This window comes from Phocoena phocoena, chromosome 10 (assembly GCF_963924675.1).
Source record: "Phocoena phocoena chromosome 10, mPhoPho1.1, whole genome shotgun sequence".
Taxonomy (NCBI): domain Eukaryota; kingdom Metazoa; phylum Chordata; class Mammalia; order Artiodactyla; family Phocoenidae; genus Phocoena; species Phocoena phocoena.
The window spans coordinates 71,645,049-71,658,686 of NC_089228.1; the positions used below are offsets into that span (position 1 = coordinate 71,645,049).

The 13,638-nt window shown below is 61.2% G+C and overlaps 1 protein-coding gene across 5 annotated transcripts in view; it reads left to right on the top strand.

Moving 5' to 3' along the window:
- FOXP4 (forkhead box P4) overlaps positions 1 to 12,498 on the top strand; it is a 30,648-nt gene extending 18,150 nt beyond the window's left edge. For 2 of the 5 annotated variants that reach the window (XM_065885715.1, XM_065885718.1), the window contains 13 exons: positions 347 to 433; positions 2,026 to 2,170; positions 2,383 to 2,593; positions 2,869 to 2,973; positions 3,705 to 3,792; positions 4,823 to 4,906; positions 5,016 to 5,223; positions 5,305 to 5,381; positions 6,184 to 6,285; positions 9,732 to 9,853; positions 11,279 to 11,345; positions 11,745 to 11,914; positions 12,351 to 12,498. In XM_065885715.1, coding sequence (XP_065741787.1) covers positions 347 to 433; positions 2,026 to 2,170; positions 2,383 to 2,593; positions 2,869 to 2,973; positions 3,705 to 3,792; positions 4,823 to 4,906; positions 5,016 to 5,223; positions 5,305 to 5,381; positions 6,184 to 6,285; positions 9,732 to 9,853; positions 11,279 to 11,345; positions 11,745 to 11,914; positions 12,351 to 12,498 — 1,614 coding nt within the window. The remainder of the gene's footprint in view (positions 1 to 346; positions 434 to 2,025; positions 2,171 to 2,382; positions 2,594 to 2,868; positions 2,974 to 3,704; positions 3,793 to 4,822; positions 4,907 to 5,015; positions 5,224 to 5,304; positions 5,382 to 6,183; positions 6,286 to 9,731; positions 9,854 to 11,278; positions 11,346 to 11,744; positions 11,915 to 12,350) is intronic. The other 3 variants (XM_065885717.1, XM_065885719.1, XM_065885716.1) reach the window with 2 other exon arrangements.
- Positions 12,499 to 13,638: the final 1,140 nt, after the last annotated feature.

The window sequence follows — 13,638 nt, forward strand, 5'->3', positions numbered from 1 at the left end:
CAGACTCCCACACACCCCCATACGGCCTCCCAGCGCCCCACCTGTATCTCCAAACCCCAGGGAAGGACAGAGAACATGCTGGCACTTCATCCTCACCCACCAAGGGAGGGGGAGGGCTCGGCGCTGTGCGGGGAGGCTCCCCTCTGCCCTCTCCGTCCCCTCTCCGTCCCCTCTCCGTCCCCTCTCCGTCCAGGCTCTGCTCTGGGAGAGCCTCTCTCGGAGCAGATATCTCCCTGCTGGACCATCTGTTTCACAGCAGCCCAGTCCCGAGAGGGTTGGCCGTTGCTTTGGGGTCAGCAGTCCCCCGCCTGTGCTAACCCACTCCCACCCTGCTGTCGACCCCCAGCTGCAGGAATATTACAAGAAGCAGCAAGAACAGCTCCACTTACAGCTCCTCACGCAGCAGCAGGCTGGGAAGCAGCAACCCAAAGAGGTAAGGGGCTCGGGCGGGGCCGGATGTGCCCCCTCAGAGGATGTGCCCCGCCCCTCGCCTGCAGCGCCAGCCCTCTCCTAGCCAGGGGCTGGGAGTCCCGAAGTGGTCAGGACAGAATGGTCTTGTGGGGATAGCAGAAAAACCAGGAAAGGCTCGGGGACCGGATGGGGGGATGGAGGCCCACGTTCCACCACCTCCCCTCAACCCCATTCAGTCCTCCTCTCCTCGCTCTGTGTTGTTGGATTAGGAGAGCAGAAGGGCTGAGCCCTGTGTTATCTGAGCACATGCGCGTAGACGGGTATGTGAGTGTTGGGTGGTCCGCACTCATGACCGGCTGCCTCGTGGTCATGCCCTCTTCCTGCCTGCTTGTCTGTTAGTGACCCAGCACCTCAGCCCTCTAGCCTGGTTCTGAAAATCTTTCAGTCCCTCCCCTCAGCCCTGCCCCAACTTCTGTTGCTTCTTGTAACATCCTGCCCTGCATCTCCAGAGAACTCCCCAGCCTGCACCCCCTGCCCCATCTGGGCCACAGTGCCTTCTGAGCTTCCATACCAGGCCCTGCAGTGCCCCCCCACCCCGTGTCCCAGACACGCACTTCCCTCCTGCTGGCCAAACCACAGCCAAGTTCGAGCTGCCTCTTCCCAGGAGGCTGCCCTGCTGACACCCAGTCATTCCCTCCCGCCCTCAGCCTCCCCCTCTTTGCTTCCTTCTCTGCATTGTCTCTAGGCTGAGACAAAGGTCTCCTCTTTGCTTCCTTCTCTGCATTGTCTCTAGGCTGAATAGCCAGCCCACCACCCCACCTCCAGGACAGGTGGGCTGAGCCATCCCTGCCTCCAGAGCCCGGGACAGGCTCGGCTCCTGGGGCTCAGAAAAGGCTCGCTGACAGACTGACTGTCAGTGCTTGTGTGAAGTACTGAATCTGGGGGTGGGGGGGGGGCGGGGGGAGCAGGGCCAGAGCAGGAGAGAGGGAGCCACTAAGAGCAGAGTGACAAGTGCGGGCAGGCGGCGGGCACCTGGGCAGCAGTGATGTGACTGTTCCCTAGCCTGGGTCCTGATGACCTGTCGATGCTGATCTTTGAAAGTCCCGTCAGACGCCCTGATTCTCTGTAGATATCTAAGAAGCAAGAGGGGAGAGGAGCTGGAGGGGAGGAGGCCCCCTCCTCAGAGCGGAAGGGGGGCACCCCGGGCATGTGGGAAGGGTGCCCGCCAGGCGGGAGTGGCCCCTGGAATCTGACAGGCTCATCCATCATTGTGATGAGAGCCCCCCGCGCCCCCCAGGCGAGCACAGCTGTGGTGGAAGGAGGGAGGCGGGCGCGGGGAGGGCGTCGTGCTGCGTGTCTGGGTCTGGCCGTGTGTGTCTGCGTGCGTGCGTGCGTGCGTGCGTGTGTGTGTGTGTGCGTGCGTGTTTCCTGCGAGGAGGCATGCAGCCCTATGGAAGCTGGGCCGGGAGCAGGGAGGCTGCGGCTGCAGACACCACGACGACAGCTCCGGGGGCCGACAGGCCCTGGGAGGGGGTGGCCGCAGGGTGGGGGCCAGATGGCACGCCTGAGGCTGACGGCACCCCTCTCTGCCCGCCCCCTCGGGCCCCCCACCAGGCCCTGGGGAACAAGCAGCTGGCCTTCCAGCAACAGCTCCTGCAAATGCAACAGCTGCAGCAACAGCACCTACTCAGCCTGCAGAGACAGGGGCTCAGCCTGCAGCCCAGCCGAGCCCCGGGGCCCCTCCAGACCCCCCCACAAGGTGAGTGCCGCCCCCAGCCAGCCCCAGCCCCGCTCAGCCTGCAGCCCAGCCGAGCCCCGGGGCCCCTCCAGACCCTCCCACAAGGTGAGTGCCGCCCCCGGCCAGCCCCAGCCCCACGCCCTCGCTGTCCCCGCGCGCGCTGGGAGTGAGGCGGGGGCCCCCTGCGTTCCTGGGGCCCGGCCAGCCTCCCCTCTCTCTCCCTCCCATCGCAGCCGTGTGCCCGACGGACCTGCCCCAGCTGTGGAAGGGCGAGGGTGCCCCCGGGCAGCCCGCCGAGGACAGCGTTAAGCAGGAGGGGCTGGACCTCACCGGCACGGCCACCACCGCTACCTCGTTCGCCGCCCCCCCCAAAGTCTCACCCCCCCTCTCCCACCACACCCTGCCCAACGGACAGCCCACTGTGCTCACACCTCGGAGAGACAGGTATGGGCCTCCGGCTGGGAGGAGGTGCTGCAGACCTGCCCGGGGACTGGCCTTGACCCTGAGGGCTGGCACCTGTGGTAGAGGCTGGGGTGGGGTTGTGGAGCTCAGGGATGGGCAGGTTTGCCTCTCCCGGGGCACACACAACTGTGCCTGGCCTCTGGGGAACCTGTATGAGGGACAGAAACGTCGTCAGTAGGGGAGCTGGGGCTGGGCGGGACCCAGGGCTGCCGGGGTCTTCAGGGTCCCTGACCACCATCTCCCTCCTGCCCTCCCAGCTCCTCCCACGAGGAGACGCCCGGCTCCCACCCCCTCTACGGACACGGAGAGTGCAAGTGGCCAGGCTGTGAGACCCTGTGTGAAGACCTGGGCCAGTTTATCAAGTAGGTGTCAGCCCCACTCTCCTTCGCCCCCCAGCCTGCCCCCCCTAACAGGGCCCCTCATCCCCCAGCCTGCCACCTAGCTTGTCACTTCTTGCGCCTTCAGCCACCAGCTGTCCTGCCATCCTCACTCCAGCGGGGGGGGGGCCTCGTTCCTTCTCTGCCCCCCATCAACTCCCCGGTCACTCCTACCCCGTCTGCGGTCTGTGTTTCCTGGGCCAGCAGGTTGGGGGTGTGAGGAGAAGGAGAAGACTTCCCCCACGGCCCCCGCCCCCGGCTTCCCCCAGCCCCAGCCCCGGAGAGCGACGGCCTAGTGACGGCCTTCGGGCCTGGCGGACAGGCGGCTGGCAGCAGGCAGCCAGCTGCCATAGCCGTGCCAGGCTCTGTCACTGACCGATTAGCTCCGCTGTCTCCCAGACCCTTGCAGCATCAGGGTCAAACAAATTGTTTTCACGCTTCGTCAGAGGTTTACTTAATTAGTTCATTTGCAGTTAGATCTCTGTGTAGCTGGGGTTTTAGCAAAGACATCAAAGGAGGCTGACGAGAAGGCGGCTTCCTCCGATGCCCCGTTTTTGTTTTTGTTTCTGTTTTTTTCCCCATCCTTTTCCCTTCTTTGTGTCTCTTGGTCTGTCTGCTTTCCAGGCTGTGGGCGGGATTACAGGGTGGGATGGGGTGGGTGGTGACAGCAGAACCAAGGCCAACTTTCTCTTCTCCACCCCCTCCTCCCCCGGAAGACACCTCAACACCGAGCACGCCCTGGACGACCGGAGCACAGCCCAGTGCCGCGTGCAGATGCAGGTGGTACAGCAGCTGGAGATCCAGGTGTGGCCTCAGGCTGCGGGAGAGGGGCGTGGGGGGGCTCCCGCCCAGCACTCACTTTCCAGGAGGGATTTAGGGGGTCCCATGGAAGGGTCATCTCATGCTTTCTAGGTCCTTGTTACCATGGTTGTAAGGTGAGGGCAGTCCGATTCTGAGGGGGAAGCCAGGGTTGGGGGCCTCTCTGATGCGAGGTCCCGAAGAGACCCATACTAACACAAACAGCAAAAATGGTATGCATAGCTAACATACTGAGCCCTTACCTTGTGCTCTACTAAATACCTATGTGACGCGAGGGCTCCTCTGAACGGCCTTGTATGGTTGGTAGCTACTATTGTCGTGCCCAGTTTACAGATACAGAAGACAGAGGCGTCGAGGTGAAGTAACTTGCCTCTGATCACTCAGCCAGTGGGTGGCAGAGCTGGGATTGGAACCGGGGCAGTCTGGCTCCGGAGTCTACACTCTGCAGCACGGAATACTCAGGAGGCTACTCAGGACAGTCCATCAGGCAGTCAATCAATATTTACCCATGTCCCTCTGGCACCTCGCAGAGCTCCCTGCGCGAGAGGGTGGTTGTAAAAGATCTATTGAATCTATGAAGAGGGGTGAATGAATCATTCATCCATCCCTGCATCTCCATTCAGTGTGTGAGGGCACTCTCACACACAAGTGCCACTGAACTTGGGTGTTGTTCAGCCACAGCCTCTGCTCTCGAGGGGGAGGAAAGGCGTGTGCTGTTGGGAAGAAGGCCCCCCAGAGTGCAGCGGCTGTGCGGGGGTCTAGGCTGGGGACACACAGTCTGGAGAAGCGGGGAGGGCTTCATGGAGCCTGCAGCCCCCAGTCCTGGCTTTGCGGGTGTGAGGGGCCAGAGGGGCAGGGAAAAGCCAAGGTCTTCCGGGAGCAAGGGACGGAGGGAGCTGGGGTACCAAGGGCGGGGGCGCATGGTGGTGACGGCCTTGGTATGTGGAGGAGGAGGGCCCGACTGCCCCTCCCCGCCACCAGGCACAACCCCTGCTCACCTCCCACCTCTCCACAGCTCGCCAAGGAGAGCGAGCGGCTGCAGGCCATGATGGCCCATCTGCACATGCGGCCCTCGGAGCCTAAGCCCTTCAGCCAGCCAGTGAGTGACTCTCCCCTCCCTGCGGCCCTCCAAGAACCGCCCCCCCCCCCTCGCCCGGGACCCCTCATCCTGTCGGCACTGGTCTCAGCATCCTCCCCGTTGCTCACAGCTGAACCCAGTCCCCGGCTCCTCCTCATTCTCCAAGGTGACCGTGTCCGCAGCGGACTCGTTCCCAGATGGTCTCGTACACCCCCCCACCTCGGCCGCTGCCCCTGTCACCCCCCTACGGCCCCCTGGCCTCGGCTCTGCCTCCCTGCACAGTGGGGGACCCGCCCGGCGGAGGACCAGCGACAAGTTCTGCTCCCCCATCTCCTCAGGTAAGGGCCGTGGGGAGGGGTGTCTTTCCCCAAGCTGGACCCCCCCTTCTGGCTACCTCAGCCTCTGCCTGTCTCCCCCAGAGCTGGCCCAGAATCACGAGTTCTACAAGAACGCCGACGTCCGGCCCCCCTTCACTTACGCCTCCCTCATCCGCCAGGTGAGTGTGGGAAGGTAGACGGAGTCCGGGGGGTGGGGTGGGGGGAGGCACACAGTCTGCACCCCTCCCTCAGGGTCCCGGGACCAGAGAACGTAACTTTCCATCTCACACTTGTCTCCTCCCACTCACACCTGCGTTTTCCTTCTCAGCCAGACGGCCCCTCACATGGGCTTCGGCTGAGCCATCCTGCTGGTCACTCAGGCCTGTCTGTGGGAGCACACACACTGTTGATGCCACTTACACCCCCTGAGTCATCCATACCCTCATTTCCACGTACACACACTCCCATGAGACAATTTTCTGATAGACTTATGGTCACTTGTAGTCTGTCTCCTTTTCTCTGTCTCAGATACACACACACACACACACACACACATCCACACACACACACACACATCCACACGCCATCTCATGTTGAGGGTGCCCTTTACAAAAACCAGGATAAATTCCAAACAGCCCCCACCCCCGGACCTCTTTCTCCCAAGAATACTGCTTTCCTTCCCAGTCTAGGGCAGGGGCCCTTGGAGCCATTTTCCCTGCAGCAGAAGTTCACGTGCTCCTCGCACAAGTGCACGGCCCTCGAGGCTCGTGTTCCTTTTAGCCTCTGGCTGGGCTGTAACCAGCCTGCCCCTCTCAGGGGACCATCAGGCACCCCCGGTCTTGTCCACATGCTTCCGCAGCGGGTCTCCTCTGCTCTCAGATGAGTTAGGGGCCAGGCTGAGGGGAGCTGGGGCAGAGCACACAGGCCTGTGGCCCTTGCAGGCCCAGACTGAGGGTCCCTGTACTTCTTCCTTGTCCACAGGCCATCCTGGAAACCCCCGACAGGCAGCTGACCCTGAATGAGATCTATAACTGGTTCACCAGGATGTTCGCCTATTTCCGGAGAAACACGGCCACCTGGAAGGTGAGGCATGCCCGTCCCTCCTTGCCAGGGCCCCAGGCGGCCTTGGACATCTCCAGATCCCTTTGAGACCAAGGCTACCTAACAGTCCCCTCGGGGTGGCAGTTCTATAGAAGTGGCCCCACCAGGCCCCAGGCTGGGCCCTGGACCCCTCCACCTCCACCTCCACTTCTCTGGAGCGCTCCCTGCATGGGCCCAAAAACCCCAGCTCCCTGAAGTAGGGCCTGCGGGAGTCGGTAGCGCCTGAGCCTGGTAGGGAGGCCGGGGTTACATTCACAGGAGACCCACAGGGTTCAGAGTCCTCGGCTAAAGGCGCATGGTCTGAAGCCCAGGATGGGTGGACGGAGGGGGCTCGCAGGCCTGGACACGTGGGTGGACCGAGACCCTGGACTGGAATACACTGGGGCACAAACACAAACGCTCACACTCTCCCCAGCTCTGCCATCAGTAGCAGGAAGATAATTGTCTTCATCCAATTAGTCATTTTAACACCTTCAGCCATACGAGTTCTCCTGGGGGATCAGAAACAGACAAGGGAGGGAACCTAGGAAAATGGGACACAAGAGTTGTGGGCTGGGACGCTAAGCCATTTGTTTTTCTAGAGCCAGCACAGGGGGTATGAGTCTGGCTCTCTGATGGGTGAGAATGTTAGGTTCTGTGCAGCAGGGTGGGAGGGGGTGAGGGGAAGGAGAAGGGAGTGTCGGTACCCTGTGGGAAAGGATGGACACCCGGGAAGGAGTCCCCCACATCTCAAGACCTGAGTTGGATCCCTGGCTCTTGAGTCCCTCTGCTGGCCAGTGCAGAAGCTGCAGTTAAACAGCCTACCTCCCCGATCCCACCAGGTTTCAACAAGTGTCACTAGGGCCCCCTCCCTACCAGTGACCAGGACGAGGTGGGGTCTGTACAGGGCCCAGCCTTCTCTGCCTTCTCTGTGCCAAGTGCAGCAGGAGAGACTGCTCCGTGGCCTTCTGTATCCCCGTGCCCAATTCCCAAAGCTTGGCCAAGAGGCTGCAAGGCTGGGACAGCTGCTGTGATTGGCTGCGAGTGATGTCATTTCCTGCCAACCACAGTCCTGCCCTCTCTCTGAGCCATCAGGGCCTTCTTGGAGCCACCTGGTTCAGTCTCCAACCTGCAGGCCAGTTTGGATACCACGTTTCATAAATGATAGAGTCCTGAACAGACTTTAGGGATCATTACAATTGTTACGTAATGTTGACTTTAATATTGTATATTAATCGTCTACCTTTAGGGGAGTCAATGTGGAGCCTCACTGCCCTAGACAACCTCCTCCTTGGGGGCAGAGTGCCTCTCATCCACCTACCCTTTCTTGTTCTCTCTTAACTGCATCACCCTCTGCAGTCTCTACTTCTCTCCTTTCTTGAGGTCGGGAGGAGCTGGTTTAGGTGACTTTCTTAAACCCCTCGATGACCATCTTGAAGCCACCTCTCCTGTAGCCCAGCCCCCTTGGGCCTCATACCACCTTCGACTGGTGGCCCAGCCTTGGTCATCTCAGCGGCGTGTCTCCCTCCCAGGTCTTCACCTCCATCTCCCCTCCCCTAGTCTAGGTCCCAGCAAGCAGCCAGCTCATTGAGTGACCTTCCCATTTAACTGTGCTCTGCTGCTGCTTCTGTCACTGGGGGCACTGCCTGCGCCCTCCCTGTGGCCCAGCAGAATCCACCTCAGCTTGCGGTCCACTCTGACCTTCAGGATTTTTTGCCGCCAAGCTTCCATTCGCGTCACTTGGGAAATGCACCCTGTCTACTCCCAATTCTATTTTCTTTCCGCCCCCACTTCCGACCCGTTTCTCTGCCCCTTGAGGTCCCTCCTCTTCTCCTCCACTATTTCAGCTTCCTTTCCTTCCTCCTCCTTGACTCTCTTGGGCCCCCACCCTGGGATGCTGTCCACTTCAGACCAGGGCAGAAGGGTTGGGAGCTGGCGTGGGCCAGGCCAGCTGCCGTTCATCCGGGGACAGAGCTGCCATCTGCCAAGCTGATGGTACTCGCCAGCCACCACCCCCCCCCCCCCGCCGTGTCTGTCCCCTCCCAGGGCCCATGTTGTGGGCCTGTCCTTTTGTTTACGCAGCCCCTGCCAGACCCCTTAAATTGCCGTTAATGTTTCAGCGTAATGAATTAGTCTCTCATCACGAATCAGGCTTCGAAACGAGGGAAAAAAGCCCCAGTGAGGCCATCCTCGGAAATTGGGGTCATTCTCATTTGCAAAGCAGAGGATCGGAGCCCCGTAATGCGGGCAAATTTATTCCAAGGCAGGAGCCCCGGCGTGATTAGGCCCTTTGTAATTATCGCTCCAAGAGATTCCACTCCAGCCGCCCGCCTCCCTCGTGGATTAGCAAGCGAGTCGGAAAAATACACAGGATTTAATTAGAGGCAAATTAAAATTGGTAATGAAATCGGGCCAGTTGCAAGTGGCAAGAGTTGGAAGGGAGAAAGGGAGAGGGGATTGATCTCCAGGGGCATGGGCTGCCTGCCCAGCCTGCTTTCTTCCCCGTTTAGAAATGTAAAGAGGAGACAAGGATGGAGATGAGGTGCGGGAGGCTGAGGGGGGGACAGGTAACAGGGACGGGGACGGCTGGGGCTGTGAAGTTGAGAGAGGAGAGCGTGGGGACAGGAGCGAGGCACATGGTGGGCGGTGGGGGGGTGGATGAGGGCCCTAGCCCAGGTTCCCGGGGTGCGGGGGGGAATTGGGCCAAGCACCCCTGCCCCCACCCAAGTGTCCTACAAACCGGATGACCTCAATTCCTGAAGTTATCCTGCTGGGAGGAGGCGGGACCGACAAGGTGACTTGTCCCTCCTCTTCCTGCTGTACAGTCACTAAACCCAGGCTCTCCTTTCTCTCAGCTTCCTTATGTTAACAAGTATGTATTAGGCCTCTACTGTATACCTTATGCTCTCAGTAAGCCGTCTGTTCTGAGCCACAGCCCAAAGTCAAGGCTCCCACGCTCCAAGGTGGTCAAGGAAGGTTGCAGTGAGGCTTCCTGAGTTATTCCCAAAACTTTCAAAGGCTTAGTGGGAACTCTGTGTGCACCTGAGGTAAGGTGTCCCAGGCTCACTGAGGTGCCAGGACCTGAGTGTGGTCTCCTGCCGCTCAGAAGCCCTAACAGCTACATGCATCTGACTAACGATGTTGAGAAAACAGATTATCGCTAACGAGGTATCCTTCACTTGGTAGACAGAGTTTTCCAAAACGTGGCAGGGAGAAGGGAGCAGACAATACAATGGGTTGGCGGTGGTGAGGATGCCGGAGCCCCTGGCTCCAAGGGCCCAGTGGGGTCTTCCCTCGGCTCCGGCTGCATCTTCTCCTGCCCGGCCCTCCCCTTGCTTGTTGCTGGGGAAGGTGGGACCAGGTGGGACTTGAGGACCCTCCTGTCTGTGCTCCCCCGAGCGGAGGAGGGGCCACCTCTGAGCGTCTGCTTCTTGTCACTGCGCCCCCAGAATGCAGTGCGACACAACCTCAGCCTGCATAAGTGCTTCGTGCGCGTGGAGAACGTCAAGGGCGCCGTGTGGACCGTGGACGAGCGGGAGTACCAGAAGCGGAGACCACCAAAGATGACGGGGTACGTGGGCCCACCCCCCCCCCCAGACCTGTCCAGGGTACCTCTCTGCCCTGGATCCTTCCCACTGTGGGGTCGGGGGTGGGGGGAGGAAAGGGGTGAAGGAGCCCAGGAGAGCCTGGAATCTGGAAGTGACAGATGATTAGGAAGAGGGCATTTCTGTCTTTTGCTTCTGACTGAGGGAAGGAGCTGAGGGGAACCTGGCACCAGAGAGAGACAGAAGCCCAAAGTAGCCCCGGCCGGAGCTGGGGCATGGGCAGATGGCAGCCAGTGTGGCCGTTGGGGAGGGGGCTGCCATCCCCAGGGCCACTCTCCCCCATCTTATTGCTGGATGAGCCAGTCTGTGAGATCTCCAGGCCCCCCCCCCCCCCGCCTCTTCATTTTACAGGGAGAGGAGGCCCAGAGAGGACAAGGGGCTGGAGGGTGGTCACACAGCAGATTCCTGGCAGAGCTGGGTCTCTGACCTCTACCATGCAGCACTTCAGTGGAAACTGGGGAATCTGGGGGAGGTTTCCTCTCTCAGCCTCCCTTCCAGCACCACCACCTCCCCACACCGAGCACCCCACATGGGCTTGCCTGCATATCTTGGGCCTCTGAAGCAAGTTAGATGGCTCTCTGTGGGTGCCTGTGCCCCTCAAAGATTCCTTCACCCCAGACAAGAGCCTCTCTACCCTCAGGCAGCTGTGGGTGCTGGGGCAGGGTTGGGACCCGAAAAGGAAAGCCATTCCGTTCTGAGTGCCCCCATGTGCCAGTCACAATGCTTGGAATCTTCCTGTCCCCTTATCAGCTTGGAATCAGAAGACCTGGGCTCGAATTACACCTCTGCTTCTCACCAGCTGTGTGACCTTGGGCCAGTTCCTTAACCTCTCTGAGACACCCTCTAAACTGGGGATAGTCACTGTGGAAGGATGGCCTTAAGCCATTGCTTTTCCTGACCCAACTCCTAAACACTTTTTTGTGCAGAAAAGCCTTTGGTGTGGAGCATGTGGGCACAGGCTGAGCACACAGCTTATTGGATGTCCCAAAATTCAGGATGGCAAGAAAGTGGATTTTATAGTAGGGGACGATGGAGGTTATCACTCCGACCTTGCCAGACATCGGGAAATCTAGACTGGAGAGAAAATACTGGGCCACCTGACGTGGAGACAGACACTGGGAGGGGTCTGGGTCCTACTTCTCAGCCCTGAGAACCTGGGCACATTCCAGGGCCCCTAGGAGCCCCGGCAGCTCACCTGTGAAGGGGGCTTTCGGTCCCAGATGTGCCAGGTCCGTGGGAGGATTGAATAAGATGGGGCACAGCCGACTCTGGCCTCCCAGGATTAATGAATGGGACAGTCCCTGGCACAGAGCACGCCCTCAGTTAGGGTCCAGACCTGAATGAGGAACAAGCGAATGAATGAAGCAGACGCTGCCTTCTTTCTCCTCCAGGAGCCCCACGCTGGTGAAGAACATGATTTCGGGCCTCAGTTATGGAGCACTTAACGCCAGCTACCAGGTAGTGGACTGGTCCCCCGCCCAGTGCCCTCCCACCCCCTCACTTTCCCTCCAGCACACTGGTCTTCAGAAGAGACATTCCCCCACCCTCCCTGGCAGAGACGGGGCACAGAGCGGGTAGGTTGGCATAGCCAGTGGTGATCCCTTCCCTGGCTTACAGATCTGGGGTGGCAGCGGGGGCAGGGGGTGGGGGGGGTCCTCTGTCTCCCGGGAAGGGAAGAAGTCAGGCCCAGGTTCTCAGGAAAGCTGGGAGGCAGCTCAGCTTCGGAGCTCTGGCCTTGGGAGGGGGTGCCAGAGATCCGGCAGCCCATGGACACACGGGAGGCTCTCTAGGGCTGGGGAAGGGACGGTACTTGACTGGGTGGAGCCCGCTGACAGGCCCCAACTCTGTGCCCTCCAGGCTGCCCTGGCCGAGAGCAGCTTCCCCCTCCTCAACAGCCCTGGCATGCTGAACCCTGGCTCCGCCAGCAGCCTCCTGCCCCTCAGCCATGATGACATGGGCGCCCCCATGGAGCCGCTGCCCAGCAACGGCAGCAGCAGCCCCCCTCGCCTCTCCCCACCCCAGTACAGGTGAGCCCATGGCATGGACCCCAGCCCACCGCCGTGCTCCCCGCAAACATTAGGAAGGCAGAATCTTCTCCCCCTGCAGCTGGGATCCCCATCTTGTCGCCTTCAGCACAGCTCTCTTCCCAGGGCAGGTGGCCCCTCTCTTCCTTCTCATTGCTCCCCTCCCCGCCCCCGTCCCCCCCCCCCACTCTTTATTTCCCTCCCTTCTCCATCCTCTGTCATCTCCCTTCCTCTCTCCTTCCCAACCATAAGCAATCTCTATCCATCCCAAGACCTCCTTTCCTTTGAAGGGAGACCAGACCTGAGACGTCAGGCCCCAGCGGCTCAGAGATGAGGCAAACTCTGGCCACACCCCTGCGCCCCCAGATCCTGGATGCATTTGGGGCTGGGCCGGCAGGAGAGGACCTCCAGGGTGTCCACATTATCCCTTCTGTCACAGCCACCAGGTGCAGGTGAAAGAGGAGCCAGCTGAGGCGGAGGAAGACAGGCGGCCGGGACCCCCCCTGGGGCCCCCTAACCCCAGCACCTCGGGGCCTCCAGAAGACAGGGACCTGGAGGAGGAGCTGCCGGGAGAGGAACTGTCCTAAGGGCCTCTAGGGGCAGGCAGGGCAGGGGTGAGACCCCTCCCTCCCCCGGAAGCCAGGCCCCACCTACCCCGACTCCTCGCCCCGCCCAACCTCAAGGCACTTCCAGGACTCAGATGGGGGGCTGGGCCAGCAACTCCCAAGGTGACCTGACCTACGACGACGCTCGCTCGGAGTGGGGGGGGCAGGGACCGGCCGCCCCCTAGGGGACACAGAACCCCTGGTCTGGGACTGGCAGAGGACACGGAGGGCCCAGACCCCTCCTCAGACTCCCCCGCCCACATCCGAATCCCGCCTCCCCCGCCCCCCAACCACCAGCAGCAGCAGCAGGGCCCTCCTCCCCCACCAGCTCGCCCCCGCAGGGCCCCTCAGTGCCATGGAGACCCGCAGGCGGGGCTGAGCCACCCTCTCACACCCAGGGCCCCCCCATCTTGCTCTGGCAGTAGTCTCTGGCCAGAGGCCCCCGTTTCCCTAATTTGTGCTCCCTTCCACCTTCTTGTCCTGACTGTGAAGAAGTAGCTCCACCCCCGCTCCTACCCCTGCCCTGGCCTGGGTTGGGGGCAGCTACAGTCTCAGAGCAGCCCCAGAAAAAACCTGCCCCTCAGCTGTGCCGGATCAAGAGCCACAGCTGGTGAGGGGGGGACAAGTGGAGTGCCCTGGGGGGCTCCGTGGGAGTAGGGCTGCCTGGTTCCAGGTCCACCCCCCAGGCGGAACTGGGCTTCCACTCCCATTTGCTGGGTGCTGCCCCCCAGGCCAGGGAGCATAGGAAAGTGACCCGGTGCCCACCTCCTCCACAGAGGCCTGTGCCCGGTGCACTCGTAGAGGTGGACCCGCTGAAGGCGGCCGAGCTGCCCTTGAGGCTGGAGTTGGGGCCCCACGGGGTGCCAGGACTGCGGGAAGCACCTGCCTGTGTCCAGGGAAAGGCCAGGCTGAAAGCAGGCTTGAGGGGCGGGTGGGATGAACACGGCGGCTGCTGTGACCCGGCAGGTCACTCCCACCCCAGCCTTCAGGTGCCCCATCGCAGTCTTCCCTCACCCGCCCTCAGCACCCCTTCCCTGCGCCCCCACCCCCCCAGTTACACAGATGACCAAAGACCTTTCTTATGCCGGAAGCAAAAACCAAAACTTTTTTGTTGGCTTTTTC